Raw genomic sequence first — 27,896 nt, forward strand, 5'->3', positions numbered from 1 at the left:
ATAAGGACAATAAGATGGCCCCTGGCTGCTGTGCCAAATGGTGGAACCCAGCCTGCTGGTTGTGGTGAAGAAACTGGCTGTGCTGGTCTGGAACAACAGCCCACCGTTCCTGGGCGGTGAGGGGAGGGTGGAGAGGTGTTTCCATGTGAACAAAGTGCAGCGGGAGCACAGAGGCAAAATGTGCCTGGTCTGCTTCCCCCAACTCTAGCCTGCCCCCTGCATCTTCCAGATCACTCGCTGTCCCCTAACGTTACAAAGAAAATGAAGAATATGAAAAGAAATATATGTCTGTTCCTGTCTGACTGAAGCACTGTGCTATACACCAGAAACTGAAACAACATTGTAAACTGACTGAATTTTAAAAAAGCAATGAAAGACTAAACATTTTTACTGAAAAAAAAAAGAAAGAAGAAAAGGATACAGAAAGACATTGAATGGAGGGCTTCTCCTCTCCCAGGCCCACTTTCCAGGATGGTTCTCGGTTTTAGATGTGCTGGGGGTCATCACCATCCCCATTCTAAATAACGTGCTTATGCTTGCATTTCCAGGTTACTTACCATGGCCTGATCCCTATGACAGCAGCTCCCTGATGTGACAGGTGAGACACCCACTGCCTCACACTTCCTCTCCCTCCCCTCCTGCGCTGCTTCTGAACTTTGCTCAATCTATTCCTTCTTTTAGTAGCGAAAGCTCTTTCTTGTGCCATTCTGTCTAGGCAGGAATCCTTGTCTCCCCTATGCAGGATGAGGAAATTCGGACCCTCTACCCCTATGTCCCCTCTGCCCAGCTTCCCACACCCTCCTGTTACTTTTACATTGTCAAGGGTTCAGTTTGTTGTTGGTTTGGTTTGGTTTGGTTTGGTTTTAACATTTATTCTGTCCAGTGATTAAAATGAAATATTTTGTGCTTTGTGTATGGGTTGATTCTAAAAAATCAGAAACTGATAACCGTGTGTTATGATTATATAGTATATTATTCACATGAGATCCTAGAAGTGTGACTCACTCACCAAAAAATGTAACCCTGTATCACAAAATTCATGCAACTCAACGAACTGTCGAGGTAAATTGTATTCTCCCCTTCTGTCTCATTGTTTTTCTACCCTCCTCTCTCCAGTAGCTCAAAATCATGCCACATTTTAGTTTGCTTCAGATTTTGACCATACTTTGATTTCAATTTCTTCTTGAAACTTTTATTTCCATTTTTATAAAAATAATACACATTCATAGACTCACTTTTCGTTTCTTAATACATTTTCCCCCATTCTATTGTATATATGTTCTGTACTTTAATTCCCATTCCTTTATTGATAGGTCTTCGAGTTTTTTCCTTTTTTTTTTTTTAATGGAGATACTGGGGCTTGAACCCAGGACCTCATGCCTGCTAAACATGTGCTGTACCACTGAGCTATACCCTCCCCTCCACGTTCATGGCTTTAAAACTGAAGCACTCTTTCCTCCCACTGCCCTTCAGTTCTCTCTAAGCTCAAGTGACCATTCTCAACTCTTCCAGCTCTTTTCTCGGGTGTATGCTCAGACTGCTGTTTGTTATGTTCCAGTGTGAGGTGTTACATTAGTCACCCCCCACGATACAGCATGAGGTTTGGGGTCTCTTGTATGCTCCCCGCAACCCTCCACAAGCATGTACCTCGCACCCATACATATGCTTCTCCCCAGTTCTTCCAGAGTAATTTGCATGTTTCTGATTAAATCAGTATTCAGTGTTTGTGTTACTATAACCCTGTAACTGTTATTTACATCTGAGCTGTGTGTACCCATCACTTACTCATCTCCAAATTCTCCGACCAATTTTAAAACCTCTGATGACGTTGAAATATGTCAGACATTCTACTGATTTCATTGGGTTTTGGTGGCATCGCTCCTACCCCCATGTGTCTGCTTGCCCTCCAGCCTGGCTGCACAGCTGTCAAGCTTACATCTCCCCTCATCGTGGCTCTGGGCATCCCAATTATCTCTCTCCTGGTCTGGAGTCCCTGTTTCCTGGATCCTCTCTCTTGGCTTATACTCTCATTTATCCAGAGCATCGCCTCCTATATTTTCCCAAGAAAATATGCATATAGTGAAAAATGTTTATATCATGCATGTCTGAACACATCCTTATTCTACCCCTCTATTTCATGAATAATTTCATTGGATATAGAATTTTAGTTTGAAAAACATTTTCTCAGAATTTCAAAGGCATTGCTCAGTTGTCTTGAGCATCAAATGTTGCTTTAGGTACTGTGACTCTGACACCATTCTGATTACTGAGCCTTTGCATGTGACCTACTTTTTTTCTCGCTGGAAGCTTGTAAATTCTTCTGTGTATCCAAAGATCTAGAATTTCATGGTAACATGCTTTGATGTGAGTCTTCTTTTTAAACTAATGATACTCAATGAATTCTGAAATCCCTAGGCTAATTTCTGAAAAGTATTATTCTATTATTTCTTTGCTAATTTTCTCCTGTCTTTTTTTGTACTTTCTTTCTGGAACTCCCATTACTCAGGCATTGGATCTCTTTGACGGATCTTCTAATTCTTATCTTTTGTCTCCTAATTTCTGTATCTTTAATTTTTTGGTTTACTTTCTGGGGAAAATGTTATAAAACTTAATCTTCCAAGGTTTTATAACATATATCCACTATCAAACTTTTTAATTTACAAGAGCTTTTAGTGCTCTGATTATTCCTTTTTTAGGGCATTCTGTTCTTATTTCATGATTGATAACATTTCATTCTTCTGCTCCTGGCAGTGTTTACTGCCTCCGAGTTTTGTTATATTGCTTGTTTGTTTCTGTTTAATTTTGGTTTCCCTCTTTCTTTGTTAATGGTTTTCTTCCAAGTGCCTGGTTGAACTGAGCTATCCATTTGTATTTATAAGTGAGGATGAAGACGTTGCTTGAAAGCTCTGTGAGCACTAATGTGTGCTCACACGTCAAGGTAGTGATCGAACAGAGACTTGGCTCTTTCACATATTGGTACCTACAATCATTTTATTGGATGATTCATTTTCTCAGAGAGGAATCCGGCAAGCTGGTGTGAGGGGGTGAGTGTCACAGTGAGGCAGTGAGGGAGGGGATACAGCGTTCTCAGAGCATGTGGAGGAGGGACCTGGGGGGTCACCACTCAGAACAGAGACTGAGTCTCCCTTCTCAGTTGTTCTTTCTGGTGTGTCCAATCTGGAGTCCCCTCCAAAGAGTAAACCTGTCCAGCTGTTGCCTGGCTGCAGAGCAATCTAAGGCTCTGTTTCTTATACCAACTCTCAACCATTCCGCTGAAGGAAACACCTGGAACCTTATGTGCTTGAGCCTTTCCAGGGTGTTGTCAATGACCTTGCTCACTGAAATTCACTCCCAGAGGCCTCTGGCTTTCTCCTTTCTTCTTAGACAGCCTCTCCTTTTCTAGTCCTGAAATTTTGTGACCATCCCTTTTCAGCTGTATTTTTCTCTTTTAATCTCCTTTTCATTACTTTTTTTTGTCTTAAAAAAAATCCTTTAATTGTAATTTTATTGGGAATTGGCAGGTAAAGGGGGTAAATATATGTTCAACCTGCCGTGTTTAACTGAAAAAGAATACCCTACTTACGACCATCTCACACGGCTTCTGAATCTCTCTGCCTCAGAAAGGCTGAATCTTGCCTTCACACTTTCTTAGTAGCTTGGCTGATAGAGAAATGTTAGTTTTAAAGTCATACTCCCTCAGAGCTTGGAGGTTTTATTCTATTAGACTTTAAGTCTCTACTGATGCTGCTGAAGTGATTGCTGTCTCTCAGGGGGGAGTCTTGGTTTTTTTTGTAGATAATCTGTCTTTCTCTGTCTGGAAGGTTTTATAGCCTTTTCTTTATCCTTGATTTTAAATTTCACAAATTTGTCTCTAGGGGGTGGGGATTTTTTAAATTCATCTTGTTTGTGGTCAGTGAGCCCTCTCCATCCTGAGAAGAATGGCTCACACCTCTGACTCCACCTCCTTTTCTATGTGTTTTAAAGGGGATGGTCCCTCCATTCTGGTTTACCCATCAGTAGAATCCCGGGTGCTTTCAGTCTTCAAAAATATTCTTCAAAATCTCTGGGCTGATTCCCACCCTCCCTTCTGATCTATGTTATAGACTCTTTCTCTTTTGTGAATCCTGTCACCTCAGTGGGATTGGAGGAAGGAGAGAAGGTAAACATGTATCCATCACCTTGACCTAGAAGCTTCGCTTCTCTTTCTATGTGCCCATCACCTGATCGCTTACACTTCAGAATGCCCAGGCTTCCTAAATCAAACTACAGTTATTTGTATGAATCTTCAAGAGAATATTCTTAGAGGGCAGAACCAGTTTTATTTTACATCATTTTGGTGCAAACCTAGAAAAGACAGCTAATTAAACTTTTTATGCCAGAATAGAATTAAGCAATTTAAATTATTGCTATTGCTATGTATGCATCATTGCAACATTCTCGAATAAAAACGTCCCAAGAATGAACCCAAAACAGAACGGTGTGATTATATATCACCTTATTCTTTGTCATCTCTTTCTCTCTTTTTTTCCCCCACTTTTCTAAATGATCACCATCTCTAATTCCTTCCTCCTTGTTTCCTGAGTGGGGATATTTATTTTTGTTCAAATTACTTTCCTCATGCATTTTTGAAAAGCAGCCTATTAAGGAATTCTAGGGTCCGTAAATCATTGTAGAGTGCCCGTGGAAAGGACCCCAACTCTAACGTGCTCATTAGAAAAGAACACTGAAGAAGTCTTACCTACTTTGATCTTTAACTCTGAAAGTAAAAACTTTTGGTTCTTCATCAATCACTTGGACTACATGTTTCATTTCTGGACTGTTTCCTTGGGCTTTGCTAGAATGAATACCAAGCTTTTCAAGATCATTATTGAATAGTTACAACTTCTAACCTATGAAATTCTTCTCAAGAATAGAAATAAAAATATGCCCCAATATGAAAGTAATTAATGGCCATGTACCAAAAGCGAAAGACCTACTTTTAAAAATTGATTTTACACAACTCAGTTATGCTAAATGTTATAACACATATTGGAACCATAAATACATCACAGCTTTTTTGCTGTTAGCATCATACTTATGTCGATCAGTTCTAAAGTGTTTTGTTTAGGTTATGGTGAAATTTTATTTATTCTCTGACCAGTCCAGAAAATTTGGTTATTTTTTAGTCAGATAAATAGCTTTTAAAAATGTGAACAGAAAGTTTATTTAGTGGCATAAAATTTTAAGCAACATTGAAAATTACTCAGGTTTGCCTTCAAAAATTTTGCTTTACAAAAGGGAGTGGGAAGAGATAAGTTTAGGAGTTTGAGATTTGCAAATGTTAGCCACTGTATATAAAAATAGACTTAAAAAAAACAAATTTCTTCTGCATAGCACAGGGAACTATATTCAGTATCTTATAATAACCTTTAATGAAAAAGAATATGAAAAAAATATATGTATGTATATGTATGACTGGGACATTGTGCTGTACACCAGAAATTGACAGATTATAACTGACTATACTTCAATTAAAAAAAATTTGCTTTACAAATGTTAGAAATGGCCTTTAAATGTTAATTCTGAACTTAGAGTTGAAATTCCTAACCCTGATGAGACTCAAATTTTTTATTATTGGTTTCTGAAGAATTTAATTTACCACACAAACAATTCTGACAGCTGAATATATATAGTCAGAAATATTGCTGCTCTCAGCATTAAATATTGGGGATTTTCCCATCCCTATTAAGCTTGCAATTATTATGTTATTACATGAATGTACCAAGAAATATGTATTTTAGTAAATCATTTGTTAGGTAATAATATTTTATACAAATGAAACCAAAGGAATTTCATATACAAGCATATCTCATTTTATTGTGCTTCACAGATAATTGCATTCTTTACAAACTGAAAGTTTGTGGCAACCCTGCATCTAGCAAGTCTATTGGCTCCATTTTTCCAATACCATCTGTTCACTTTGTGTCTCTGTGTCACATTTTGGTAATTCTCACAATATTTCAAACTTTTTCACTATTATTATTATACTTGTTAAGGTGTTCTGTGATCAGTGATCTTTGTTGTTACTACTCACTAAAGGTTCAGATGATGGTTAGCGTTTTTCAGTAATAAAGTATTTTTCAATGAAGGTATACACATTGTTTTTTCAGACATAATGCTATTGCACAGGTAACAAACTTCAATATAGTGTGAACAAAACTTTTATTTGCACTGGGAAGCCAAAATTTCTTGTGACCCGCTTTATTGTGGTGGTTTGGAACCGAACCCAAACATCTCCAGGATATGCCGGTAGATTAAATCTCAAGCTTCAGTAATCTCCCAAGAAAATATCCTGAATTTAAAATTTTGCAGAAATAAAAAGGGCTTCACTTTTATAGCACCATCTTTGGCATCATCAGGCTCTCCATCAAAGCTGATTCCTGGATGAAAAGCTGAGATCTGGGTCCAGCTGTCATCCCAAATCCTTCAACAAGGCACTTTGTCTCTGGTTCATTGCTTCTCTAACCATAAAACGAGACTAATACTTCTCTGTGTGCGGTGGTGGGGATCCTAGCATTTGTAATAAATCTATGCCGTCCATAATCTATACCTCTGGCTTCTACTCCAGACATAAGAAAACGTGTGCATGTGTGCTGCAGGAAAACAAAGTCATATGTTTTACTTCAATTAACTCCAAGCTCATCTTAGTCAACTTCAGGCTTTAAGCCTTGGAAATAATCTTAGATGCTAATGATGGTAGAATGTTCACAATTAAAGCAAGTGTTTCATTCATTGGTGCCAAAATTTCACTTCCTGGAAATTATAACATTTAAAGAAACTCTGTACTGACCTAGAATGAACATATGATTGATTCTTTTCGATTAACTGAAGAAAATTTCTTCTAGTTTAAAAAAAGTATTTTAGTATAGCTTTTGGTTTTGCATTAGCTTACTAAATCTTAACTTGACTGTGGAAAGTGATTTGTGACAATTTGTTTGACAGTTATTATTTCAGAATTTATGGAATAATATATGGGAAATGTATGAGCATACATATATCTGTAGGCATTTTTTAAGGCTTTTCTTTTTAAGAGATTACAGAATAGAAAGAAAGAATGCAAGACTCAAAGCATGGATACCCTTAACATGACAGCTTACCGATAAACGAACCACGTACAGACAAACATGAACTCCGTGTCCAGTGTGCCTCCTGTTGAATGAGGAGCCTCCAGGTGACAGGTCAAGGATGTAAAACCACAGGAGACTGCATGGTGGGCCCTCAACTTAGTAAAAATAAAAATAAAGGCGTTGTGTTTCTTGAGAACTGGCCCCTAAATTTCCTTTCCCTATTTCACAGTGTGGCAGTGACTTTTATACAGGGGCCCTTGGCCAAAGAGTTTATAAAGGATTATGAAACACTGAACGTGATTTGTTAATATTTAGCATGTTTACAAACACATTTTGAAATATTTCCATCACAATCTATATAAAAATAAAGCTGTGAACAGCTGGACAAGAACACCGTTCAACTCGCCGCACTTTTTTCCAAGTTCCTTGACACCGAGGACTGCCGACTGCTTGCCAACGGAGAGTCTGGTTTCTGAAACAGTATTTTCAAAATGTGAGTTACACGAAAAGCAAACCAAAGGAAATTCTAATTTACAGAATTATAAATCGAAATTTGTTGTTTTTCTTTTTTATTTTTTTCCCAGAATGATCACACCTAGAGTTTTGAAATGCATTACAAATTAAAAAAAAAAAAAAATCACAAACTAAGTCCCTTCTTTGGGTTCCATTAAAACAAGTTAACAATTAATCTCTATTTGGAGACACCCCTCTTAAACTGTAGTTTGAGGCTACTGTGCTGGTTTCTCTCACTCACTCTGAGTATATAAAGTGCTACGTAAAGGAAAAAGGCTTCCTGGTTTGTGTATATTTAAATTAGAGGGGTCTGCACCAAATGCTCTCTTGTAACACTTTGATTCCATAATGAAAAATGGGAGACGTGAAAAGAAAAAAGCCAGATTATTGAAATTATTATTTTTAAAGTCACTGGAACCCCAGCCACGGTTTAAGGTGTTTTATGGGTACGAATTAAATTACAATATTCATTTAAAGTCAAAATATGGATGAGGTATTGCAGAAAAACATTAAATCTAAATATTAATTGTCTATTTCCCGAGTTCCTTACCCACTTAACTGTGTAGACGGTGAACTCAGCACAGAGGCTGCTGGCACAAGAGACTAATAAACATAAATTCAGGTTAATAAATATTAAAATGTACTGTGGGAATAGCGATTAACTGGAAAAGTCGTATTTTTTCTTTCTAATCTATATTTTTACCAGTTCCAGCTGACATACTTAAAACCATAATCCATGTCCATCACAAAGCCTGCCCTTCTTTTAGTTATGAATAGTGTTAGCAGATTTAACTGGTAGCTAAATACAGGACGGAGACGGGTTTTTAGATGGTAAAATGTTTTCAAGGGTCAATTCTCTTGGCCAATCTATAGATTTCTGTAGGTGTATGCAACATTATGATTTATAAGAAATGTATATTTGATCCTTCAGATGACCAAAATGTATTTCTCATGTATATTTGGTCTTTGTCCAGAGTTCCTGGCTGGTAACACCCAAAGCCCTTGGAATTTCCTAAGTGTTGAGAGTGATAAAGGTGTCTTTTGTTATGTGGATGCACCTTAAGTAGGGAGTTGGTTGCCAAGAGAGCCAACCAGGTGATTAGAGGGTTAGAACTTTCAGTGCCCTCCCACCCCCATCCTGACCTCCAGGGAGGGAGAGGGGCTGAAGGTAGAATCGATGGCCAATGGCCAATGGCCAGTGATTTAATCAATGGTGCCTACCTAATGGGGCCTCCATAAAAGCCCGAAAGGATGGGGTTCAGAGCATTTCTAGGTAGGGGACCACGTGGAGATGTGGGAAAAATGAGTTGAAAGAAAAGTAAAAGAATATTTTGTGATACATGAAAATTATATAAAATTCAAATTTTAGTGCCCATTAATACAGTATTAGAAAAAAGGCAAGCTCTTCTGTTTCCATAGTGTGTATGGTTGCTTTTGTGCAGGTCTTTGGTGGTCATTTAGGATCTTGGCCCGAACCCCAATACCCAAATTCACCCACTCATCTCTGGTATAGAGCCTCTAAGTCCCCGAGTGTGAACTGCGCCCTGGACTCTGCAGTTGCCAGATGGAGGGTTCTCCTCGTTGTTTTGACTCCCCAGGTCACGCCTCGATCTGCTACCTACTGGTCTGTTGTTTAGGACGAGGAGAGGACAGATCTTCCCGAGTACCAAAAAAAACCTTCCAACCAGTTTCCCTCCCTTACCCATCAGAGTCCAGCCCGTCTCCAGAACAGCGAAGGCTCACAGAGTTCATAGCCGGGGGCTGGCAGTCCACACACACCGTGTACCCCTCTCGGAGGTACTGCATCCAGCGAGTCAGGGGGCGGTTTTCCAGGGCACAGTGAGGGGTCAATGACTCTGTCTTGAACTCCATACAGTATCTAGGGGAAAAAAGGGGAATAATTTCACTTGCTGGCATGAGAAGTGGCCTAATGCTGTAGAAGGTCTTAGGAAGCCTGGAATCCCCAAGGAAACTTGACAGCCCGGAGAAGGTAGGGCGGCGCGTGCGCACGGGTCACAGGTGTCTTGGCAAGTCCCTCGTTGGCTGAACTGTGACCGTGCCTGCCTGACAACTATAGTGACCCTTTGTGCTGTTTTTCAATCCATGGTTGAATTATCTGGTCAACGTGAATTTGCAGAAATTTGTCTCATGTCCTGTCTAGTCTGACCGCTATCTTGGGTATAAAAGCACATTTCAGTAGGAAAATAGCCCTTGATAACTTTGCTGAGATTTTAATGAATTATATAAATTGAACAAGAACTTGCTTGAGCCTGAGTGCCTGTGAGCCCAGGGAGGTCTAGTCCTTGACACCCAGGCAGGCACCTTTTTCCGCCTTTCCCATATATACCCCCACCCAGCTCACCCACGTGATCTGGGGGAATGCGATGTCTTAACTTGAAGCTGAGCATCAGAGTTATCCTGGGCATCACAAACAAAAGGACAGAGAGGCTGAGACATGTTTTTCTGTAACAGACTAGGGAAAAGTCTATTCTGTGACTAGAATCTGAAGGCTCTGGGGGAGCAGCTAGGTGTGGATGGATATTTTGGAGTCTTGTCCTTAAAAGCAACACGATTTTACAATTCTTCAGGGAAACAAAACAGAGTAAAAACCCTGAATGTGGCATTTCAGGTTCTAATTATGCTAAAATGGACTAGGTTGTTTTGTTCTGTTTTTTATCTATACCATTATGAGTGGTAATGGCTTAGATGGAATTGTTTGGAAAATCTGCTTTATAAAAGATCTTTAGCAATGGTGGGTGTGATTTACTAGGTTCCTTGAGGTATTAAGACAGGAAATTCTATGATGCAGCTTCAGTCAATTTCAGATAGTTTAACCCGGATATCTTTTTAGTGATATTTTCTCATTAAATCCTCACAGCAACCCCATGTGGTAGGAATTAATATTCTCATTTTTCAAGAAGAAAAAACTGAGGCGCAGTGAGTGGCAGGGTGAGGAATGAATCTGCAGCCATCCGATGTCTCTGTTCTGACAGCAGAAGAGTGGACTCTTCATGAGTGTGAAGGTTCCTCCCAACCTGAGCCATTAGGACTCAGTAGAAATCCTCAGAGGCGGTGCCGGAGTCCACGGTTCCATAAAGACCACAGGATGATGTGACTGCCAAAGTTACATCATCCCATTTTTATATAGCATGTTTCATCTTAGAGATCAGACCTCAGAGACAAAGACATCTTTATAGCCCCACAAGAATGGAGAAGGGACAAGTACTTTCCCAGCTCTGTGGTGGAGAGTCATGTTTTACCCAAAGTCAATGAACAAATAACAGAAGAAAACCCATCTCCCCAAGTTACCTCTGTGGGCTGACTGGACCGTCCAACTGGAAAAAACATAAGTAAAAAACATCAGCAAGTTACCCGGCATCTTCGATGTCTGTAGACCACTGTGGGGAGGCCACCTGTCTTGTCCTCTCCTTGTTGAATGCGGAGGAAGTTATAAAGGCAGGGACTGGAAAAGGAGAATGATGCTGAACACGTGCAGCCTGAAGTACCCAGAGCAAAGTCCCCCCAACTTGGTTCCCAGTCCATCCAAAGCCTTCCATCCCCAAGTCCAGAAGTCTGTGGGACACCGTCAAGGAATGAAAGAAGGTTAAGGTGGAGTCCCCAAAAGCCAATTCCATGAAGATTTGGGCAATGCAGTTGGGTAGGGAGAACTGCGGGCCTTTGATAAGCATACTTGTCAGCAGTGGTAACACAGCTGGAAAGGATGGAGACGGGCCAGGAAGCAAGGCCCAGAGCGGATAATAAAAACATGGGTTGGGCTGGGGGTGGAGTGGTGCAACCAAGGTTAAAAATGTCTTCCGATAACCACAGCCTGGAAGCTCTGACCCTAGCCATGCAGCCCAGGGTGTGAGTGCCAGGTGGCGGCCAGCACAGCGCTCTCCCAGCGCCAGTAGCGAGGAAGGATGGTCCTGAAGATTCTCTTTCCCTTCCTCTCTGCCACCCCATTCCACCTCTGATGCTCTGGGTTGGAGAAAAGAAAACCGCCAGAAATTCTTTCCTCCCACCTCTGCTGTCTTCTTTTACTTTGTTTGTCCCCTTCCTATTTCATCTCTAAGTCTAGGGAGGCATCAGTTGCTCTGTGTAGCACATGGAGAGAAACCTCTTGATTCCACCTTGCTGTCAACTCACGGAAGACAGGATTTTGCCTTGTTCATCCCAGCAGCCTTCACACATTTACACACGTAATAAATATGGTGTGATGAATGACTGGGTTGATGGATGAACGAATGGATCAAATTGCTACCAGTGTGCATGGTCTCTACTTCCCTGTGGTCTTCTGTCCCTACACTGAGCCTTGGGGCTGAGATGGCTCAACCATCCTTCCTACCCTTTGTTTCAGAAATTGGACCATCCTAGGAAGGGGAGAAACCAGCTGAGGTCGGCTTGTGTGATGCCCAAGTCATCAATCAGCAAGAGCGAAATGGCAGCAGGGTACCAGCAGCAAGACCTAGATTCTTTGAGCTTCCAGGTTCATCTTGCTAAGCTCCCTTCTGCCACAAGGTGGCAGCCCTGATTCTTCTTTAGATTGCTGAAGGCAGAGTCCTTTTTATTTTACATGTAAGACAAGAGTGACCTAGCACCTGGTGGCCACTTGGTCCTAAGAGTTGCAGGCACAGTTCTTGTCTCTTGTGGTTCTGCACCTAATCTCTCCGGGCTGGACATTATCCACATCTGGTGTAAACTCTAGAGTCCCAGCTGAGTGGCTCTTCACTGCTGTGCTAACAAGTTTAATTGTTTTCCAAAGAGAACATGACATTCTTTCTAAATGTGACTGCAGCTTTCAAACATCCAAAATCCACGGGACAGAATCAAAAAAGAACAAGTGACTGCATGTATCCTTCTCTGTTTCTCTTAGATCTAATTATGAAAAACACAAACATCAAAAGGGTTTTTGTTTTCTCAAGTATGGTGTTCATTTCTGTTCTTCTGACGCATTTATGTGCTTCCTCACTACGTGAGGCATGCACTTACTGCTAAAACCATGGAGCATTATACCAAACTGTAGTATTTTGGGGATGTGTTTCTTTAGCCCAAAACATTTCTCTGAGCTCCTAATTTGTACTGCATCAATTATTAAAAAAGTTCAAAGGCAATCCTCTTACTATATAGCTCAGGGGAAAAAAATTTTGGTTAAGAAGTAGAAAGCAAGTATATGACTATAGTTTCTGATACAAAATCCTAAGAAAAGTTCTAAGATAGTAAAAATTAAAGCTAACAGTGATGCATATCTAAGTTTCCAGGCACAATGCTAAGCCCTTTTCATGTGTTAAAGAATTTAATTCTCACAACCACCCTCTGAGATAGATCTTCTTGCTTCCCCATTTCACAGATGAGGAACCTGTGGGCCAGAGAGGTTAAGAAAGGCTCATTATGTATAAGCCTGGCAGTGCCCGGCAGTGTCTCCAAAACCATCTCCTCACTGCCACGCTCGACAGCCTCTATCACAAGGCAGATGACAAAGTGTCACTATTTTAAGTTTCACTGTTGCAGCATGTTTCCTACAAATCATTTACATTTGGCTTTATTTTCCCTTTCTGTCCCTAACCACTGTCCTTAATGCAACGTGAGATCTCAGGGAGTAAGGGGGGAACATTAGCCCAGGCACTCCAGGCCCCCTCGGGCCACAGGGGAGGGGGTGGGAGCTGTGGCCCGGGAGGTGGGGTGGGGGGAGGGATCGCTGCTGGCACAGATTAACACCTGGAGCAGGATGGCACCTTGGGCATTGGTAACCTGCTCGTTTGCAAAGTGCTTTCACATCATACGTTACTGATCTTCACCAAAGCTTTGTAAAGAGGTGTTCTGATGAGGGTTTCTCATCAGAGAACTGAAGCTCATTGAGGTTAAAGGAAGGGAAATTAATAGTAAATGACCACGCAGGGGCCCCAGTACAGAAGATAGCTTCTGTTTTTTCAGACCTACTCCCCACACTCAGTGTCAAGCCTCTGTGGTTATGACCCGTCATAGAAGGGTCCAGTGGCTCTGGACCTGGTCCTCCCCACCCCCCCATCCTGGGCCCTCCAGCCTGAGGCTTGGTTTGGTGCCACATTCTATGGAGGGGGGCGCCCTCTTCCCTGGCGGGAGTCTAAAGTGAACAAGCCAGGAGCCAGATCATCTGGAGGTCTCTGAACCAGCGCCACTTTCTAACATCCCACACACATTTAATGTTTCATTACTTAAGAGTGGTAAGTAATTTAGAAATTCTTTCACCTCCAGTCCCACTTCTGCTTATGTATGGAAGCACGTGACCAGTGCCCCAGGACAAAGGCTCTCCATAAAAGCCAGTTCCCCCTCCTCTCCCCTTCCTGGCAACAATATTCAAATGTAATAGACTCTTTGTTAACAGGGTATTTGCCAACTTTTCCGGCATCCCATCAATCTACCATTGTCTGCTTTTGCAACAGCTTCCACTGCTCAAAGTGGGGCACCGCACACACTTACTTTGAACATGAAAGTAAATTGAATTTGCTTTGAGAATTTCATAAAGGCCCCTGACACAATGGGGTGGGCCACCTGAGAGCCACTCGCCTGGAGATACAGCAAAGACGAGAGCAGAATGAAAATTTGACAGATGACACCAGCCTGGAAGCACTCAGTTCATAATAATGCACAGTGGTCTCCTCTCAGGAGGAAAATGCATATAAACCATCGTCAGTATGGGCAACAAATACATGATATGGGTTTGTGGATTTGTTTTGATGATAAAAAATATAGTCATGATATACATTAAACAAAACAGGAAGAATGCAACAGCTACTTGACTGTAAGAGTGCTTCAGTGACCATGTTTCAGTCTGGCCTTTATATTTCTCCTTAGTTACAGGAATCTGCAATTGCAATGTTAGCTCTACTGGTAACAGCAAAACAACTTGTGGTAGAGGAGAGGGGCCCATGGGATTTAGAGCCACGAGGTTTAAGTTCTGTACCCTTTACAAGTGCTGTCATCTCTCTGAACTCCAATGTCCTATCTCCACGACAGGGAGAATAATGCCCCCCCGCCCAGTCCCCAAAAAGATGTCAGTATCTAATCCCCAGAACCTGTGAACATGTTATGTTACACGACAAAGAGTGAAGGTTGTTACTCAGTTGACCTTAAAATAGGGAGACGGGCTGGATTATCCAGATGGGCTGAATGTAATCACAAGGGTCTTCAGAGTCAGAGGAAGATGGTACCACAGAAGGAAAGCACAGAAAGATGTTAGGTTGCTGGCTCTGAAGGTGGAGGAAGGGGGCATGAGAAAAGGGTTGTGCATTCTGGGAAATTCTGCCTTCAGCAAAGCATCATTGATGTGATCCTGCTGGGATGCAGGGGCTGAGGGCAGAACCAAGCATCCCTTCTTGGGCTGGACCAGCAGCTCCTGAACTCCAGCAAGCAGCAGAGGCCCCTGGAGGCCTCATCCCCGGCAGAGCGCTACGTCCCCCTCCAGGGACTGTGACCCCGCGGGACTGGGTGGGGCCCAAGGCATGTGCATTTCTAACAGGTTCCCAGGTAAGGCCGAAGCTGCTGGTGTGAGACCACGCTTAAGGAGCCACCAAACTGGAGCATTCTCGGGGTCCTGTGTGCCCTGACCAGCTTGTGACACCAGTCATCATTTCAAGGACATCCCAAAGGGGAATCCTGGGGTGCGAAGTCAGGGCTACAAATGCCAGTGGCCCTGCCCCAAGTCTAGATTTCTCCTGATAGGAGGCCATTAAGAACAGACTGCTCTTGTTAGTGTCACACCAAAGTCATAACACCTCCTGGGGAGTCACATAAAATCGTCTTTGTGGAGTTTGCGGGGAGGGGAGGTGCAATGGGGAATTTGGGAGCTGGGGGACATTTGGAGGAAGGCAGGCCTGTTGGCCTGGCCCATCAGGGACGGAGGAGGGGATACCTCCAGGTAGGGAAGAGGACCCCAGGGGCCAGGGGTGGGCCCATCACGTTCCACTGGATCCTCTTCACTGACCCACCTGTCCCTTTTCCTGTGATCTGCATGATCTTTCTATGAAGAGATCCAGGGCTGGGAGGAGATCTGGGTATCCTCATGTGACACTGAAGAGTCAGATGTGCTGAAGGAATACTTTCTAGCAGCTGGACCCTGTAACCAAGTGGTGCAGTGACTTTTTCTGACAGATCTGCCCTAGGTTGTGAGAGCCATCAAAAAAATCAATTATGTCCCACAGCGACTTCCCCCCTGAGCCTTTCCGTAGTGTTTCTGCAGAGTGCAGAGCTGAATGTGTCTTGTTCTATGAGCATGTGAGCACTAAACTATTGCCCTGCGAACTTAACATGGTGGCCGTATCCAGGAGGGGCCTCCACCCTGGCCCCGCCACTCCGCATGTCCCTGAGATATCTTCAAATCACAGATCTGATCACATTGGCTCCTACAGAAAACACCCCAGTGGCTTTCCATGGCTCTTAAAATAAAGACCAGAATCCTAAACAAGGACCCCGGGCCAGGCATGGAGGGGGTGTCAGCACAGAGGCCTCCCCTCTCACCACCCACCTCCCTCTTTGCTGCCCACACCATGGCCTGCCTTTGGCTTCTCAGATGGGCCTCGTGCCCCTCACCCTCCGTGTTATAAAAATGAGCCAAACATGGTCCCTTGGTTGTTTACGTCTCACAGCAGGTGGAGATCTGTTAGCTCTAAAACCTACTGGCACCAAACTCAAATTTTTATCTAGTTGTTTTACAAATAGCCAAACAAGTAGATTTTTAGGCATTTAGGCCCTGCCTGCTTTGCATACCCTGAAGTGACACCCAGCATCTGCTGGCCATCGTGGTTACAAGACCCCAAGCCAACAGGAGCTTCCTGCCCTTTGGAGCTCTCTGGCCCAGAGGTCCTGGGCCATGCTGCTTAGCTGACATCACCCAGACACACCAGCTCCCGGCCAGTGCTTCTCCCGCTCTGGATGGTGGTCGCCACATCATAGCTTTTGGAAGTCCCCTCTCATGCAACCCTGTTCAAGCAGCACCCTCTAAGGTTGTTGTTTGATGCTGCCTCTCATGGTCACGTGTTTTTCTTAGATCAGCCCCCCAAACCCTCAAACCCCCTACACCCAACACTAGACCGTGATCTACCTGACCACAGGCTCCACGCCAGCTTTTCTCCCCATTGTAACTCTGGCAGACAGCCCAGGGCCTGGCATCAAGCAGACTCTCGATACATGTTTGCGTGAGGAATGAAAAGGGAACAAAATAGCTTGGCGAGGGTCCTGTAAACATGGAATTTTCCAGGTTCCTATGAAAAACATGATCTTTGCTGCCCTGAGCAGTCAGTGTTTGTTCTATCAGATTTAATCCCAGCCCACACTCTGGTCTTGGCCTTTCTGCTGTTTCCCGTGGCTTCCGCCTCAAGGAGGAGCCGACTGCTGGTCTCCTCGGCCATTTCACTTCGACCAGAACAGTCTTCCCCGGCCATAAATCCCATCACCTCAGCCCTAGTCCCCTTGACTGAGAGAAGCAGGTGTTTCAAGAGGATCTTGTTATCATCCTTCAGGAATGTCTCATTTTTCTACTGCTTTCGCATGGGTGCGGGTGTTTGTGGTTAAACTGGAACGACAGGGAAAGGTGAAATCCTTATCCTTACCGGACACGTGCTATCCGGATGACATCCTCCTTCTACCCAAAGCCCTTGTCGTCAGCTAGGCTGAGCTCGCTAGAAACCGCCGTGCGCGCCCTCACACCGAGCGCGCGCGCCGCAGGAAGGGGCCCCCGCGGGGTCACAGACACACCCAGGGGAGGGGCGGGAGGGGGCGCCGGGAGGCCTCGGTGCGGCTGACGGAGCATTCCTTTACCAAGCATTTCCTGAGCTTCCTATCTCGCCCGAGCAGACGGGCGCCTCCCACTCCCCGCAGCGCGTGGAAGTTTCCCTGCCCCGGGGGCTTTCTGTGGGACGAAGGGATGGAAAGTCACCCGGGCAGCAAGCGTGGAAGCCGCAGTACCGAAGGCGTGCCCGCAGTCCTGGCCCTGGGCCGTCGCGTACTCCAGGCAGCCGGCTCTCTCCTCCAGGACCGGGCAGGGCGCGCCGCCGTTGCGAGGCTCCTGCCGCACCGCGCGCCTCCGCACGCGCGCCGTCGGCCGGCACCGGTCCGCGCAGCCGCTCCAGGGGCTCCACTCCCCGACCAGGCACGGGCGAGCTGAAAAACAGCGCCACCGGGCGCGCACCTGAGCACACCCGGCGCCCGCCGGGCCGCCCCGCCGACGCACACCGCCGGGTTCAGCCCGTGTCGGCTGCGCTCGGACCCGGCCCTGGGTCGGGGGGAACACGGTGACATGGACGCCTCCCGCCCTGATGGTTAACTGATAATCCGGTACCTCTTAGGGACAGGCGGACGTTTCAGGATCCTGGAGGTGGGACTGAGCCGAGGCACGTCAGTCAAATAAACTGAGTAAAACAGACCGATGCCCTCAGGGTATCTCCGTTTATGCCTCGGGCTTAGATCAGATCTTTGCTCTTGTGTTTCTTTGATCCTAACTTGAGCCTCCTCTGCCCAAAACATTTTAATTGTAGCAGTAATACATATTCATTGTAGAAAACATAAAGGAAAAAAAGTGTAAAAAACAAAATGTATTTCTCCCACCCATAACCCCACCACTTAACCAGGTCAATCCTTATCAGGAAATGTGTCTCCGTAAGACCTGGCTTAGGGCCACACCATGGGACCCCTATCCTCGAGGCTCCTCCTGGACGCTCTGCTCTCATCCTCCAGGGCTCAGGGACTCATACACTGAGAGGTGGGGTTTACAGAGGAGAAACCAAAGCCCCCAGAGGTCGAGAATGCTTGCGGTCATGCATGAAGGGGCAGAATTGTAGGGGAGAATTTGGCTCTCGCTTGGGCAATTCTCTGGCCATGACAGTAAAATCAATGTGGTTGCGCATTTAACTTCCCCACTGAAAGTCCTAATGAGTCTTTAAAGGACCGTTATGAGTTTTTAAATTGAATTACTTGAGGACTTGACATTGGATACAAGAAAAGAACAAGGACACAGAAGATGGACCTCTGAACTACATGCCAAACTCTTTCTTTCCCACAAACTGCAACCCACTTTATCCCTATCACTCTCATCCCTTCAAGTTCACAGAGTTTTCACCAGAAAACACCCCCAACTTCTTTGAAATCTGATTGGACTTCTGACAGTCTGTGCTCAAAAACTCACGTTGCCTCTCAGCGCTCTGATTTAGGGATCGTGGCGCTTGGAAGCTGTATTGTTTGGAAGCACGTAGCTAACCCCTGACAAGGAAAGGGTCACATTCAACATAAAGCTTGGCTAGCAATTTAAACATTTCAAACTTTTAAAAACATACTTCTATTAATCATCTAAAAACTCACAGGCACCACCTAACTACCTAAGGAAGCTAGAACGAGCCACATGGCAGTTTGTTCCTGATACCCATGCACACATCCTTTGGAAAATCAATGACAGATCACTTCCTGCTGGTCATCTCTTGTTGACCTTCCCTATTTATTTTTCTCGGTCCCATGATTTAATTGGCCCATAGAACCAGAGGGCTTTGAAAGAGGCTGCCAGGTTTGGAGCTAGTTGAGAAGGACTCCTTCTGACCTTAATTCTTTCAATAACTCTTCCCCCCATCACCAAATCTCTTCGTCCCTGAGTCTATCCAGTCCTGCCCTGATATGTTGGACTTGAACTATCCTTAATAATACACTTAAAAAAAATTTACTTTTTTCAAAGATTAATATTTGGACATCACTATAAAATACAATTTTGCCACGGCTTTAATTCAGAACTTAGCAATACGGCCTTGGTTACTAAGTTACAAACTATCCATATGGTAAAAGATGGCATGCGGATGAATTTAGTCTTTCAGTATTTCTTCAACATTTGTGTCTCGCATCTACTGTTTATTTATGTTACTTGGTTTGACCCATAGGTAAAGTCCTCAAATCACAGAATCATTAACTAAGTTGTTCTTACTAGTTCAGGTCTGTCCTTGGCAAAATGCTGTGGATTATTTGGATTGCAATTTGTCACAGATCACAAGCAACCTTTGGTCAAGGAGGTTGGGAGAAGGACAGAAGCTTCTGACAGATTTATTACCACAAGGCATATATCTCAGCTGTGTGACAGAAACTGCCTTTGAACTATTCCATGAGTATTACCTTCCCACTAAAGCTTACCTAATTCGTGTCTATATACAGCATACCAAAATATTCTGTCTTCAGATCTGACTTTCTCTTCCTTCATGTTTCACTGACTGTCACTGGGGCCCAACACACTGTAACCTCGTGAGCAAAGATCTCCTGTGGCTCTAAGCTTGTCCCAGCTCCCTGTTAACAGTTCAGATTTGATGACAGCATCCCACCCCTTTAAGGGGAAAGAAGCCTAGATTTAATGGGTGCCCGGGAGCTGGGTAAACTCCTCTCTTTTCTTCTTCTTTTACAACATTCAGGTCAAGTTTCCCCAGAAGCAGACCTTGAGATATGAATCTGAATGCAAACAGTTTATGTGGGAGGTGGTCCCAGGAAGCACAGTCAGAGATTGGGGAACAGAGACAGAGAGGCAGACGTAGAAGAGAACAGAGATCAGAAGTAGACGCTGAGTTTCTCCTTTTGATCAAGTGGGCGCCCTTGGATCTGGGCTCATTGGGCAGGGAGATAGTGGACAGTCCATGGGGGAAAGGAATCATCAAACCCTTCCAGATGGACCAGCTGGTGCCCCTTTCTCAGGGGCTGTCTGGTTATCAGATGTCCCTACCAAGGCTTGAGCAGGATGGCCAAGAGCAGAACAGTAAGTGATCGAGCTCAGTAACAAGTCAGCACACACAGAGGACATTTTCACATGTCCTAACAGGGATGTCCATCCAGTCCTATCCAAGTACAACTGCCTCAAAAGATGTACCAGTAATCCTTTTTAAAAAATGGATTTTTTTCCTCCTTAATGGTAGTACTGGAGATGGAACCCAGGACCTCATGCACACCAAGCTTGGGCTCTACCACTGAGTTATACCCCCTACCATCCCTCCATAAATGGCTTTTTAAAACTCCCTGCATGGCTAGCCATTGAATTTGGAACAAAATCTAACTTCCTGCGTGGTCTACAAAGTCCTGTGTGACCTGCCTGTGCCTGTGCCTCCTCCCACCTGGAGCTGGGCCCCCCACCCTCACCTTTGCTCCCAGCTCCACCCACGCCGACCTCATCGTCCCCCAACACACCAGGCTCTTTCACAGTCTGAGGCCTCTATATGTGTGTTCCCTCTGCCAGGAATGTTCCTCCCACACTGCGCATGGCTGGGTTCGGCTCATCTTTTAGGTTCCAGAAGATTTATTTCATTTTCAGAGAGCCCTTCCCTGGCCAGCTTATCCAACTAGTCTCTCTCTCTCTCACACACACACACACACATCTTATAAAATTATCTCCTCTCAGAACTGAGTGTTCCTTGCCTTCCAACATCTCCATAATTCAAATGACATATTTGTGTATCTGGCTTATTGTTGAGCTTCTTCTTTCATGCCTAACACTTGGCACATGGCAGGTGCTCAGCAGATATCTGCTGAATGACTGAGTGAATGAAATGGCCTTGGGCGCGTTCCTCCTTCCTAAATTAAGCTCAGCACTGAAACAGACTCTGGTCTGCTCACATCATAAGTAAGGAGGCAAAGCACTGATGGAGACTCCAGGGTGGGAAGGAGAGCCCGCAGAAGGACAGGAGCAAAATCAGAAACTCCCAGAGCCAAACATAAGCAATTCTGAACCTGGACCGGAGTGGTCTGGGCTCTCCTGGCAATGGTGGCCCAGAAGGCTGTCCACTGGGAGGGGCACTGCTTTCTGCACCTTCAGGTTACGAGGATCCCAGCTTCTCCTGGGAGCCACAGTCTGTCAAGTCCTTTTTAATCCACGGATTTCTCCTACCAATACCATGTCTTGAAAGTAACAAGCTTCTTTAATTTCACTATCCGTGGCATGAAGTGGTATTTCCTTTTATTTGAGCCCAGTTTCCCTCACTCAAGAATTTCAGAATATGGTGGAAAAAAATCTGCATTCATCTTATGTGTGCCACCCGTGGACCTACTGTTTCAGTCGGCCTCCTTCCCTTCAGCTTTTGGACCCATCTGTCTGTGGACACTTTCCCTCTCAGAATGAGCACTGGACTCTCCCTAGGCCCGTTTGCCGCCCAGCGAGTTGTGCAACCAGAACTAGACATGCTAGTCTCAGTCTTCAGGTACCAAGGGGTAGTATAAAAACTTTTTTTTTCTAATGCTTTTCTTGATGATGCCAAACACACCTCCCTACACCACCACCTCCCCCTTACGTTCCCCCCAAACTCCAGACACACACAGCAGGAGCAACAGCAAATTGAGCTGAAAGCCAGACTACTTCACTTTGTAAATATAGTCTGGATTATTTCTTCTGAATGTCTTTGCTAATCTTCATGGAGTGTCTCCTTGGTTAATCACAGACACTCAAGCCTTCCTCTGTGTAATCTGGCCCTGCCTGCCTGGCTCTCAGCCACCTAACAGTTGAAGGCCACCCACGACAAAGCACTTTCTCCCTCACGTTGTTAAGTTCAAATAGCCCTCATCATTCCTAAGGAAATATTTTTCTCGCACTTGACCCACAGCTGTACCATTCATGTGTAGCTTCTGTTTCTTGACAATCTCTGGAGGAAAAATAAAACAGTTCCTTTACACACACACACACACACACACACACACACAAAATCTCAGGGTGACACAATTTTAAATGTAAATCATCTCCCTCTTTCTCTCTCCTTATGTATACCCCTTCCCAAGGACCCTGTCAAAACTTCTTTGGAATGAGACCATGTTGCCCCAGTATCTACAGCACCAGTAAAATGATCAAGTATTTGTTTCCTCCTGCAGAAGCCATGTTATCTGGCCCCTGGTAGTTTTCTTTTTTTTTTTTTCCTTTTGAGACATTAACTGGACAAGTCCATGAAATGCTAACAAGACAGTGAAAGGAGCAGTCTCCTTAGAAAAACAGAATTTTATACACCCTGCAACCCTAGGAAAAAAGGGAATAAAAATCAAGAAGATAATGATGTTTTTTCTGGTTAGTAAGTTTCCAAGTGAGTTTTTTTCTCTTTTGCGCATTTCTACATTTTCTGAGTTTTCTGCAACAAACATGTATTTTGTAGTCAGAGAAGAAGTGTTACTTTTAAAAAGGACAGGCGGCTAGGCCCCAGGTGACACTGCCCTCTGAAGCCACAGATAACATCCCCCAGGTGGAACAATCTGTCACTTTTTTACTTAAAAATATTTGGGGGGGGTGGAATTAAGTATCTATTTATTTATTTTATATGGAAGTACTGAGGATTGAACCCAGGACCTCATGCATGCTAAGCATGCACTCTACCACTGAGCTATACCTTCCCCCAACAATTGGTCAATTTTTTTGACAAACGTTCATAAGTGACACTGCGATAGTTCTTGGGATTGCGAAGAGGAGTGGGACACATTTTTTTGCCCTTGAGGGGCACACAGCTGATGGAGAAAGACAACTCACTCACTCTACCTCTATTTATCAGGAAGGTCCACAGCTTCTCATTAAAGCCTCATTTCTCGGAGGCAGTAAAAACATAATGTTTAAATGTGTGGGTGGACCTAGAGTTCCGGGGTTCAAATCTTGCTTTATCACTTATTAGCTGTGTGACTTTGGACAAATTGCCTGACCTCTCTGTGCTCTGGTTACCTTGACTGTAAAATGAGACCAAAAGCAAGAATACCATGGTGGACTGTGAGACTAAGTTTAGAGCTGTGAGGTGCCTGGGAGAGAAGGGCCCAGCCCAGAGTAAATGCTTACCCTCCCGGGCTGCACACCCAGGGCTGTAGCCAAATCATGTCAGATACTGGCGCCAGGCCCTGCTCGTTATTCCTGCACAGACAAAGGCTGGGAAGCCACATGCTGTCTCTCAGGCCTCTAAACAGGCTGGCTCCAGTAAATCCTTGACTTTCTAAATCATTGTAGGCTGTGACATCCTTTTTTTGGGGACTGAGTTTTGAAGCCCACATCTTCCAGAATATTTTCCCTTCTCCCTCCAGATATGATGTCAGCAGATTTTGGCCAGTTGGTTTCTTAGATTCCCCATAAATCTAGGAGAAGAGATTGGACTATAAAGACTACTCAATTTTTGTCCTGTTCCACTTGGGTTAATTATTTCTTTTTCCTTAAGTGGCTCATCCAAGATCCAGTGCAACCTTGTGCTTCTAGAATCTTTGAATGCAGACTGTAGGTGATGACTTAGAGACTGAGTGCTATGAGCCTGATAGGCAAGCCTTCCAAGAAGTTCTTTCAGGGCTGGGGAACTTGGACCTGTCCCCTCCTTTGCCCCTGCACATCCTTGATCAGGTTCAGACAATGGAGAATTTTCTTTTTTGGGGGGTGGGGGTAGGGTGGTTTTGGAGATGCATTAGTGCTGTTGAAACTCATGCCGTCATCATGAGATTTTCTGAGCTGATTAGTTTCAAAACTGATTTTTCTTTTGGAGTGTCTGTAGATTCAAATTTTTAATTTTTACTGAGAGAAAAAAAAAATCACCCAAACAGCAGAAACCCCAAACCTTTCTATTTGAAAAAAAAGTGCCAGTATTTCATCTCTTAGCTACATCAAGATGAAAAAATTAGAAGGTATAGAATGAAGCATGCTTAGTTCTACTGACACAGTTACGTTTTCATTCACATTTAATGCAATTTCAGTCAAAAGGCTTCAGGCAGCATCATTAGGTAACATAACGCTGGACAGGAAGGAAATGAGAGGTGGGGAGGGATAAATTGGGAGTTTGGAACTTGTAGGTACTAAATACTATATATAAAATAGATAAACAACAAGGTCCTACTGTATAGCACAGGGAAATATATTCAATACCCTGTAATAGCCTATAATGAAAAACAATATGAAAAAGAATATATATATGTATAACTGAATCACTATGCTGTACACCAGAGATACAACATTGTAAATCGACTATACTTCAATTAAAAAAAAAAAAGAAGAAGAAAATGAGATTCTAAGAGGCAGAGGCAGAGTGGTTCTATGTACACAGAGTAACGAGGCTCTGGCTGCTGAACCTTGATTTACCTAGGAATAAATAATAGCTATGAATTGGGACAAACAGATGGGGCTGGTGGCAGCCTGAAGTCAGGCAGTCGTGGGTTCAGACTGCACTCGGCTGTCCACCCATGTTAACTTTGTGATGGGAACGCCCTCTGAAAGACCCAGCTCCTGCAGCTGGAAACACAGGAGCATCACGCCTTTTCCCAAACCCCGGAATCTGCACCATCGGGCCCCTTGTCCAGGGCTGAGGAGCCGAGCACGTTGGCTGTGTCCTGCCCTCGCTCTCACCCTCAGCTCTGAAGCACGAGCAGGCTCGCCAAGTGGCCAACTTTCAACTGTCTCTGTTTTCTTGCTGCCATCCCCCCAAACTCCAGGTGCAGAGAATTAACCAACGAGGAGCATTTTCCATCCCGAGTCTGTTTCTGCCTAGGCCTGCAAGGGCCTCCGTTAACTCCCCGGGGAAGGACATTTACGGCCCCTGAAAATGCTCCTTTATAAAATTCTACCAGACACTGTCTCCTTCTCTGGCTTGGGTTCCTTTGTCCACCGCGCACAGCTCTTCCTAGGCACCAAGTGGCTGGGATTTCTTTCTGAGCTCTCCTGGGGATGGTAAGGTCATCTCCCTTCTGCTGTTACTTCTCCAGTAAATCCATACTCTGCAATGATAGGCTGTTTGTTTCAGTATATCTACATCCTGGACTGAAAATAAGGGGTCTATTTTTGACCAAATAGAGACTTGGAGGATTCTGCAATCCCTCTTAGTGCTGTTAGGGCTCACAAAAAAGCCAGTTTTCCACATGACACTCACCTATCAAGGTGTGTTCACTGACTGTCCTGTTCACCAGGTGAGCCTCAGGGCCTAGGCTACGCTGCTGGGGGTCACACTGAACAGACACGGGGCACTTTCCTCCTGGAATTCCTCTTCTCCTCATTTATTCTCTGGGACTAGGCTTGCCCATTACTTCCTCTGGGAAGTCTCCCCTGAATTCCTCTGGGCTCCTGAGCTGTTCCTCTCTGCCCTCTTGGATTCATTATTTTGGCACTGAGTCTATTTGCAAATGGTTTTGTGTGTGTGTTTCCCTGCTCAACTATGAACTTCCAGAGGGCAGAGACGTGTCTTCATCATCTTTGTATCCCTGTGCTTATCACAGACGGGCCCATTATCTGAACTACAGGAATTCTGTATTTACCTTTAAGATGTAGGCAGATCCCTGGAGAGAAAATATTTAGTGAGAGAGGCTGCATAGTGAAAAGGCTTCCCTTGCATGATCCAGATAACTGGGGCAAACAGCTGTTTAGGGAGGATGTTGCGAGGAGGGAGCTGGGGATGCCTGGCTGAAGGATACTGAGTTTCCTAGGTAACTGAATCTTCACCTTACTTTAGTAATAACGTACACTGGCCTTGAGCAGGAAAGGGAAAGAAGTGTATCAAAAAGATCAATATTCGCAGGTAAATCATTAGCCTTCAATCAGGATTTGAAAATTTGTCATCTGTGTTCTTTCAGCAGCAGGCCTGGGTGGCTGTCCTGCCATGACTGGTGGCCTCTCCTGGCAGAAAAGAGGCAGAAGGGCTCCTCCTCTCTCTCTCTCTATGCAGCATCTGGTTCCCCAGGTAATGACACAGCCCTGCAGACTCTTCTTCCAGGAAGGAGCTGAGGCTCTCACAACACCAGTATCCTTGAGGTCAGACCCTAATGATGTATGGCTTTGGGTGATGTAATTATAAGGGAGCAGGGCTAATTTTATTTCCAGGGCTGGCTTCTCTCAGATACGCCTTGTTCTTAAAGACTACACTCACCATGTCTTCCGTAGCCTTTTGATTTTAATTAAATCATCAAATATTGAGCCCACACCAGGGGCTGTGATACTGTGGGAAATTTAAAGATGAAAAAGACAGACTCTAACGGAAAATCAGCAAGATTAAAACCTACTGGGAGACCTGAGACAGCAATCTTTATCATGCTGAATGGATACAAATGACTTCGAAGAACAGATCGAATGCCTCCTAGGAGAAAGGGGCTGTGCGACATGCGAGAGTCCAGGTGAGGACAGCCGTGGTCCTCCCTGAACTTGTTCTTCAGACGAAAGCACCCTCCCAGAGCAAGCCCTTGGTGCCTAATTCCTCATTCCTTCCCTCATCACCTGTCACTAGGCCCGTAAGATCCCTGAGGGTTAACAGAATGAAAGCAGAGGAACCTGGCCCAGGAGCGTGCCCCCGGGACCTGTCAGTGCCATATTTCCAGGTGGGAGGTGGCCCTACCGAGCTGGAGCTCCTGAGCAGAGGAGTTTATTCAGCAGAGGACCCTTCCAGAACACAGGGCTCCGGCCCCTTCCACCAAGGCTCTGGTAGGGAGGTGGGCTGTGGAGTGGCCTATCTAGATGGAGAGGACTGGGAGACCGCTGGACGGAGGGGGCTGGGGGGCCCTAGGATGGAGAGTTTGGGGGTGCACCCAGAGAGAGGGGGCTAGAGGGCCCTAGGACGAAGAGAGCTAGGTGTACTTGGATGGAGGGGTCTGGGGTAGGCCGGGATAGAGGGACCGGGGGCCCCTGGCTCCGGGGCTGCGGTCCTTGGTGTGGGACCCCTGTGCCCCTTGGCTTCGGACGAACGGCCAGCTCCCCATCCTCGGCCCTGCCACCCACCTGGGCACGCCCTGGCATAGTCGAAGCAGCAGTCGCCGGTGATGAGGCAGGCTTGGTCGCAGAAGCACGTCCCATAGACTCTGTCCAGCCTCCAGCCGTGGACGAAGCAGGCGGGGTCTCGGCCGGGGCAGCAGCGCCCCGAGTCGGCGCAGCCGGCCAGGGCCCCGGGCCACAGCCGCGCCAGCGCGCACAGCGCCATCCACAGGGTCCTCATGGCCCGCGCTCCGCAGACCTTCGGGGCAAGTGCTGTTCTCCGGGGAGAGCGCCGGCCCTGCCCCGCGGCCGGCCCCCGCCCTCCCGCGCAGCCCCTCCCCAGCCCGGGCGGCGCGCCCGTCGGGAGCCGGGCGGGTGCCGCAGCGGCCCGGCCGGGGCGGGGAGGGCGCCTCCGCCCGGGGCGCCCGCGATCGACGCCCGCGGCACCAGCCCCCTCCTCGCGGCACACCGCCCCGAGGCAGGGGAAAGCAGGTGCGCCGGGATCCCAGCGGCCCAGCGAGCGGCGGGGCCCGCCAGCAGCGCCGCCACGGCGGCCACATCTCCTGGCTCCAAACTCGGTTTCCTGACGTCGGCGGACACGTTAGCCAGTGGGCACTTTTGACTCTAAAGCC

At 45.4% G+C, this 27,896-nt stretch overlaps 1 protein-coding gene across 4 annotated transcripts; it reads right to left on the reverse strand.

Moving 5' to 3' along the window:
* Nucleotides 1-5,829: 5,829 nt before the first annotated feature.
* SBSPON (somatomedin B and thrombospondin type 1 domain containing) lies at nucleotides 5,830-27,896 on the reverse strand. Of its 4 annotated transcripts, XM_074354874.1 has the most exons (6): nucleotides 27,292-27,896; nucleotides 17,559-17,753; nucleotides 15,584-15,711; nucleotides 10,992-11,082; nucleotides 9,322-9,498; nucleotides 5,830-7,578 (listed from the first exon to the last, which is right to left on the reverse strand). In XM_074354874.1, exons 1-6 carry the CDS (start codon nucleotides 27,822-27,824, stop codon nucleotides 7,461-7,463), a joined length of 1,242 nt encoding a protein of 413 aa, XP_074210975.1. In that variant the 5' UTR covers nucleotides 27,825-27,896; the 3' UTR covers nucleotides 5,830-7,460. The 4 variants fall into 4 exon arrangements, with proteins under 4 accessions (XP_074210975.1, XP_074210976.1, XP_074210978.1 ...); XM_074354875.1 differs by lacking the exon at nucleotides 15,584-15,711 and having other exon boundaries at nucleotides 17,530-17,753; nucleotides 27,292-27,892; XM_074354877.1 differs by lacking the exon at nucleotides 15,584-15,711 and having other exon boundaries at nucleotides 27,292-27,622.

This window comes from Camelus bactrianus, chromosome 29 (genome assembly GCF_048773025.1).
Source record: "Camelus bactrianus isolate YW-2024 breed Bactrian camel chromosome 29, ASM4877302v1, whole genome shotgun sequence".
NCBI classification, from domain to species: Eukaryota; Metazoa; Chordata; class Mammalia; order Artiodactyla; family Camelidae; genus Camelus; species Camelus bactrianus.

What these genes read in the sequence shown, in the direction of transcription:
- SBSPON (XM_074354874.1), bottom strand. Translation starts at nt 27,824, where the DNA reads ATGTGGCCGCCGTGGCGGCGCTGCTGGCGGGCCCCGCCGCTCGCTGGG. An exon ending in ACAGACATCGAAGATGCCGG is followed by an intron (nt 9,499 to 10,991) that starts GTAACTTGCTGA and finishes TTTTTCCCCTAG; the next exon opens with ATACTGTATGGAGTTCAAGA. An exon ending in GACGGGCTGGACTCTGATGG is followed by an intron (nt 7,579 to 9,321) that starts GTAAGGGAGGGA and finishes ATACTGTTTCAG; the next exon opens with AAACCAGACTCTCCGTTGGC.